At 40.5% G+C, this 6,710-nt stretch overlaps 1 protein-coding gene across 6 annotated transcripts in view; it reads right to left on the bottom strand.

Moving 5' to 3' along the window:
* Window positions 1-2,983: 2,983 nt before the first annotated feature.
* The window catches only part of USP16 (ubiquitin specific peptidase 16), a 21,828-nt gene continuing 18,101 nt past the window's right edge, over window positions 2,984-6,710 (bottom strand). For 2 of the 6 annotated variants that reach the window (XM_081327415.1, XM_081327416.1), the window contains exons 15-18: window positions 5,345-5,439; window positions 4,881-4,967; window positions 3,488-3,638; window positions 2,984-3,392 (exon numbers count right to left, since the gene is read on the bottom strand). In XM_081327415.1, the coding sequence (XP_081183541.1) occupies window positions 3,268-3,392; window positions 3,488-3,638; window positions 4,881-4,967; window positions 5,345-5,439 (458 nt within the window). In that variant the 3' untranslated portion in view covers window positions 2,984-3,267. Of the gene's footprint in view, window positions 3,393-3,487; window positions 3,639-4,880; window positions 4,968-5,344; window positions 5,598-6,710 lie in introns of those variants that run through there. The other 4 variants (XR_014026394.1, XR_014026395.1, XR_014026396.1 and 1 more) reach the window with 4 other exon arrangements.

The following is a 6,710-nucleotide window of genomic DNA, read 5'->3' as shown; positions in this document are numbered from 1 at the left end:
CTCCAGTTTATCCCAGGGTTCTATTTCTTCAGCCATTCCAGTCCTAAAATCATTGAGCATTCCATGCCTGGGGCCACTATAAACGTTACGTCTTCCTCATGAGACCCCAGGGACAGGTGGATCGGTAAAGTGGCTAGGGTAGCTGGTCCCCCCCCTGCTATTGATCCATCTAATTGACTAAAGGAGATTGGTTGTTTTAGCCTCCTCACTGGGATGCTCAATCTCTCCACCAGCGTTGGGCTGATGAGGCAGCGGATGCAGCCAGAGTCTATCAGAGCTTTTATTTCGAAGGCTTTAGGCATAGAGGAAGCTAATATAGTCACTGTCTTAAGTATAGGTGAAAGGGGTCCACTTACCAATGGTTCTCCCTCTGAGCTGTCTTCCGAGGTGTCTACTGCCCCTGCGGTGTAGGCCGGAGTCCAATCCCAGTTCCTGGCAGGAATTGTGGACTCTACAGCCCCTGTCCCCTTTATGGAAGATTCTTTTGGGTTGCCTTGGGGTTTCCTTAGTTTCTTGGGGGGTGATGACTGTTTTACGCTGGGGGTTTTTTGAGCGGCAGTCTGCGGCGCGGTGACCCTCTCTCCTGCATTTGAAACAGCCTGCTGATTTTTTAGCTGTGAGCGGTGGGTTCTCCCTCTCGCGTGTTGGCTCAGTTGGCGGGCGGCCCCATGGTTTCCCCCGACGGTGTCTCTTCAGTAGGTCTATCTCCCCCTCCTCTGCCAGGACATACCAGTCGTCGAGACGGTGTGGGTCTCCTCGAGGCAGGCAAGCGTCATACATTTCATAGTTTAGCCCGTCTTCGAAATGGCTAAGGAGGATGTCTTCTGGCCAGTTCAGCTTGCTAGCAATGGCTCGGAATTCTTGGGTGTATTCAGCCACTGGCCATCTGCCCTGCCTGACTGTTTCGATTTTCTCCCGGGCTTTACGATCAGCCAAGGGATCTTCGAAACGCCGCCTCAAGGATGCCATGAACCGGTTGAAATCGTTGAGTTCTGGGGCGTTGGAGTCATGTAGGTTCACCACCCAGTCTGCAGCCGGTCCATCCAGGGCAGATTGCACAATTCGGATGCGGGTTTTGCCACTGGGGATGTTCCGTCCGTATTCTTCCATATAGCTAGGGACTTGGGTTAAGAAAAACCCCAATCGTGATGGCTCCCCCTTGAATTTTGTTTCCAGGGGTGGGAGTCTTTGACTGGAGCATTGTCTGTGCCATGGACGGTGTCTCTCCTCATCTTGCTCCCCGTCTGGGATTCTGGGGGTGGGTGGGTACTGCTGAGGTGACTCCTGTTCCGTTGGATGGCCCCGGGGTTTCAGGTGTTGGATCCCCTCCGTTACCTTTCCATTTGCGGCCCCTGGCGCTGCCTCGGTTGCGTTTTTCAGCCCTCTCCTCCCTTAGTGAGGTCAGGGTTGCTTTCATCAGATCAATGGCTTTTTCCAGGATCCGCTCCTCCTCACTGGTGTGCAGGGAGCTCTCCATCTCTTGCCTCCATTCCGGTTGGTGGTCACTCCGCCTCAGGGTCACTTCTCCCGAAGCCTTTTCCCACTCACTTTTCCTTCCAACGCCCATCGACTACCGGGGTTTTCGGTCGTGCTGCTCCACCGCTTCTTCCCCGGGGAAATATGCCGCTTCAGCTTCCCATCGTCTCTGGGATTCCATTCGGGCGGAAGACTCCCTCTCCATGGGGCTTCCCTCCTCTCTTGCTTCATCGCCAGACTTTGTATTTGTTGCAAAGTCCCCTGGTAAGGGTTCTCCCTTCCAGGTTGACTTCCAGTGCTAGTCCTGTCTACTGTCAGGACCCACCCCAAACCACATCTTAGGAAGACAAAAACTCTTGGAGTCAGTTGTAGTCCAAAAGGAATCTTTACTAGGACATGCTTGGTTGTGGGAATACAAGACAGGACTTAGTATTGTTTTACAAATTGAAATTTTATAAAGGGCCCAGTTCAATCCCCCTTCCCTCAACCCCATTTGGTCAGCCCCCACCCTTCTACTTCGTGTCAACCCTTTCGTGGGGGAAAAAAAGGAACTTCGAATCTTTATGGTTATTGCCTTCTTCCTCTCCCCCTCACTTTTGATCCCCCTAGTTCAAAAGGTTTCCTTGGTCTTTGAAATAATCTAAGGCAGGCTGAATCCACATATGCTCCTCCTTCCTCGGGAGATGGCAGGATCCATATGGGGGGGGGATAATGTTTAAACATATATTTATGAATGTGATATAAATGGATTCTGACAGCTACATTAACAATTTGGAAATAGGTTCTTTGTATATATAGTCAAGGTGCTTTTTTACTGTTCTGCATAACTAATATTTTATTATTAAATTACAGAATAATTCATGAACCTTTCATTATGTATGAGACTTGGAATCAGTTGATTTACATTATGTATTGCAGATCAGGAAGTAGATTTAGACTGCATTTTTAATTAAAAAATTGTGGCAACTATAATATGGAAAAATTCCCATTATATTACAAGGAACATGTGTGCTATACATTGTATATAAGAATGTATATGAGATAGCGTTTGTTCATTTTCTCCTACTCATCAAATTTAGAAACCGCCCATTTCCCTCAGAGGCACTCTTGGTGGTATACAAATAAAATGTTAAAAAACAAAAATTGAATATAAAAATTAATAGAAGTAAAGATAGTAAAATTTAACATGAAAAGTTAATCAAAAAGTGTGTGGGGGGGAGAGATCTTTCAGGGCACTAACCAGCCCTACAGCTACCGCTCCTCTGGCAGGCCCAAGGGGAGATGGCATAGCCAGGGCTTTAGACATTTTTGAAAAACCGGGAGACTCGCCATCTTTGCCTCTGGAGAGAGAATGTTTCAAAGGACTATATAGGGATGAACTGTGTTTTAGCTTTGTAAATAGGGTAGTCAAATATAATTTAACACACCTGAATTGTTTTCTGCAGGACACCTCACCTATCATTACTTGTGAAAATAAATTGACAGTAAACTTTCAAACTATTTTGTTAGCTCAGTTTATTTTACAGTAATGATAGAACTCCACGTTATTGCACATTTTAGGATTTTTTTAAAAAAACTGAATTTATGGATCAACAAACGTGCCCTCTATCATGGAAATTCAGTGCATCAGATATTTACCAAAAAAATTACATTTTTATATATACAAATACAAATATATTTGTGTTTATTTAAAAGGAAAAGTTACATTTAAATTCAGATTTAAGATTTAAAGAAAGTAAACTGAACATGATAAAGTTTGGTGAAGCTTTCCTAGGTTGGAATTTTTCCAGTTTATAATATTCTTTCATAGAAGAGAAGATATGCTTGTGACTTCAGGACCTTGGATATGGATACTGCTTGCACGTGAGTGTCACTTACATGAAACCATTGACTTCTGGGTGACTCAGATTCTGAAGCTGTTTTTTTTTTAAAAAAAAAGAAATTTTATTAGTTTTCAACTAGCTCATAGGAATTTAATTTCAAATTACTTTTCCAGAGTAAATCTACTTACTCTGTTGAATTTTGTCATGGACAAGATCAGAAAGTTGGCTGGTGGTACTTGTCTTCACATAAGCAGTATAATGACCAGATCTCATAGTGCCACTATGTTCCACAATACCATATAATGAGTACAATACTTCTGAAGTCCCCTCTCTTACGTTCTGTAAAAGGAACATAGCTCAAGAGTATTGAAGTAGCCTTGTTATTCACCAGCAAAAAAATAAGAAGTTGCACTTTAGTTTCTTTAAAAGGTGTATTTTAGTAAAAAGAACATAAAAACAAGCCTAGCATTGCTGAGCACAAAATATAAAGCATATTCATTTTGAGATAAAATCATACCACTGAAGTATAAACAGATTATGGCTAGGTAAGATACAAAGGTTAATAATATAATGAACATGGGTGATATACTTAAAAGGAAATAAGTCTGATCCTGAACATACTAATCTTTAAATTTTGACAAAATGACTCAGCAGTGGGATGAAGGTACCTTGAGAAATAAATCTCAATGGGAACACTTGAGATACCAGGTTTGAAAGAGAAAGTTCTAGTGAAGAGGTAGAACAGAATGTCAACAGATAAGGAGTATGGGAAAATATATACTTGTATAAGATTTCCTGAACAGAGGGAGGAAAAGGCAAAAAAGTACTTGATCTTAAAAGGAAACAATGAGAAACATTATTTACCACCTTTTTAAATTTATAAATAACTCAGGGTGGCTAACACTTAATACTCCTTCTTCCTACTATCCCCCAACAACTCAAAGGTGGGTTGGACTGAGAGAGTACTGCCTCTATTATTTTTACAAATACCTCAAAGTGACAATGTGTATCACACCTTCCTCGTTTTGCCCATAGTAACTGTGAAATGGGTTGTGCTGAGAAAGAGAATGACTGTCCCAAGGTCACTCAACTAAGATGGGTTTGCTGCTTTCCTAGCCTAGTGCATTAATTACTAGACCAAACTGCCTCTAACTGAAGTCCGAATCACATACATTTAGGCAAACGGCCCATCAAAGTTTTCAAGAGTGACGTTAAAATTTTTAGAAATAAAAGCAAAGAAGAAGTCTGTTAATCTGGTGCAACAATTTTTACTAATTCTGGAAATCGGCCTAGAATAAAGCTACAATTGCATGTAAGGATTGGGCGCTTTTGATCAAATCAGTTTGCATACAACTAACTGTACTCCTCTGAGGAATCGGAACATCTTGGAAGTTGAAAGAAAATCTCTGCTTGCCTTCCTCCTTTCTGACATATAGTCAAGGGAACGTTGTATATCAGTCTCTCCTATTCAAATAAACTGAAATTATCCTACTCAGCTACTTCATTCAAAGGCTGTGTTTTGTTACCTGCTGTCAACTAACAAACTGAGTAATGGAAATAAAGAGTACTTTTATTATTTACCTTGCACTTAATTGAGCAGAAAGGAGCCAAATCCATAACTTCAGGAAATTTTATGTGTTTGTTTACTTTTTGGAGACTATATCCAGCCTTGGAAAGAACCAGAAAATGCAAAGTTAATGCAAAGCTCATTAATAAGCTTATATTGTCCAGAGGATAACTCCCAATTTTTTTGACAGCCTGTAGTGATAACGGCAAGGCTCTGTGGAATTTGTAATCCCAAGCATCTGGAGACCATTCAGCTGCCCACCCAACATAAAGTTACAGAAGTAAATATCCTAGAAAATCAGGGAAGCCCCCACCCCTATTCTTAAAGGCAAAAAGGTCTAGTAATAAATTCAAGTTATTTTCAGGATCAGATGTGATATGGCAATAAACAAGAATGTCCAATATACTGATGCTTCTCTTAATCACTTCCTACAAGTAGTATTAAACTAAGATAACCGAACTTAAGTCATTAATTATACCTGTTGAAATCTTTTTAAATGAAGGGTTAAAATTGGAGGAGCGTGAGAAATAAGCATTTGTTTTTTGGCATTAGTGTATACATATTTCTCGGCATCTGGAGAAAAAAGGAAAAACAGATCATGACTTAATAAGATATTCAGTAATATTACCTCTTGTGCAAATCTTTAAGTTCACTATGTATAATGAGATCTCCTAATTTTGAATTTCCAGCATAATCCACCTGAACATTGAACAAATCAGACTCAATGATTTCTATGGGAAGGAAAAAAGCAAACGCTCATGTTTTATAAAATCGAGAGAGAACTTACCAAGACTGAATCATTTGCTAACAGTTTCTGGAAACAGTATTTTCTTTGACATTTATGGTAAATTGGGATTTTGCTTGCAATTTCAAAATAAGTTCAAAATAGTATGTAGACATTTGTATATCTTACAATAAATCGTGATATATTATCAGGCATAGATCTGACAGCCCAAAGCCATCTTTGATTTCAATTATTTCTTTCTTCCTTAAATTTAGTATCTCTGAGAGAAATGTGCTTAGTTTCTAGTTTTTTTTTGCTTCATATTATACAGATACAGGACATATAAAATTCAAAAGTATTGTGCACCTATAATTCAGAATGTTATTTTTTTACCTAAAAACTATAGCCTCATAATATTAGCAGTTTTACCTGTGCTGCTGGAAGTCCACGTATTCTACACATCAACTAAATCATGAAACATATTGTCATAAACATTTAAATTATTAATTCCACTCAGTCTTGCCATACAATCCCTCATATTCAAGCCATATTCAACATATATTCACTACAAAATGACAAGTTGGGTTTTTTTAGGGATACTTATGTCAATGAGAGGGACGCGGTGGCTCAGTAGGTTAGGACACTGAGCTTGTCGATCAGAAGGTCGGCAGTTTGGTGGGTCAAATCACGAGTGCCACGTAACAGAGTGAGCGCCTGTTACTCGTCCCAGCTTCTGCCAACCTAGCTGTTCAAAAGCATGTAAAAATGCAAGTAGAAAAATAGGGACCACTACGGTGGGAAGGTAACAGCATTCCGTGCGCCTCTGGCGTCTAGTCATGCCGGCCACATGACCACAGAGATGTCCTCGGACAAGCGCTGGCTCTTCGGCTTTGAAACGGAGATGAGCACCGGCCCCTAGAGTCAGAAACGACTAGCACGCATGTGCGGGGGAACCTTTGCCTTTATGTCAATGAGACATAATAACTATTCCTTTATAAAATGGGGTCATCATATACTTCTCCCTATCTAGTTCCATTAAAACAAGAAATTGCTCTTACTCGATGTCTTGGTAAGAAAAATAAATTCAGTATTGAATTTTGAACAATTCAATAAATTGATT

The sequence above is a fragment of the Vipera berus genome, assembly GCF_964194415.1.
Source record: "Vipera berus genome assembly, chromosome: 4".
In the NCBI taxonomy this organism is placed as follows: domain Eukaryota; kingdom Metazoa; phylum Chordata; class Lepidosauria; order Squamata; family Viperidae; genus Vipera; species Vipera berus.
This window is presented reverse-complemented; position numbering and strand designations above follow the sequence as displayed.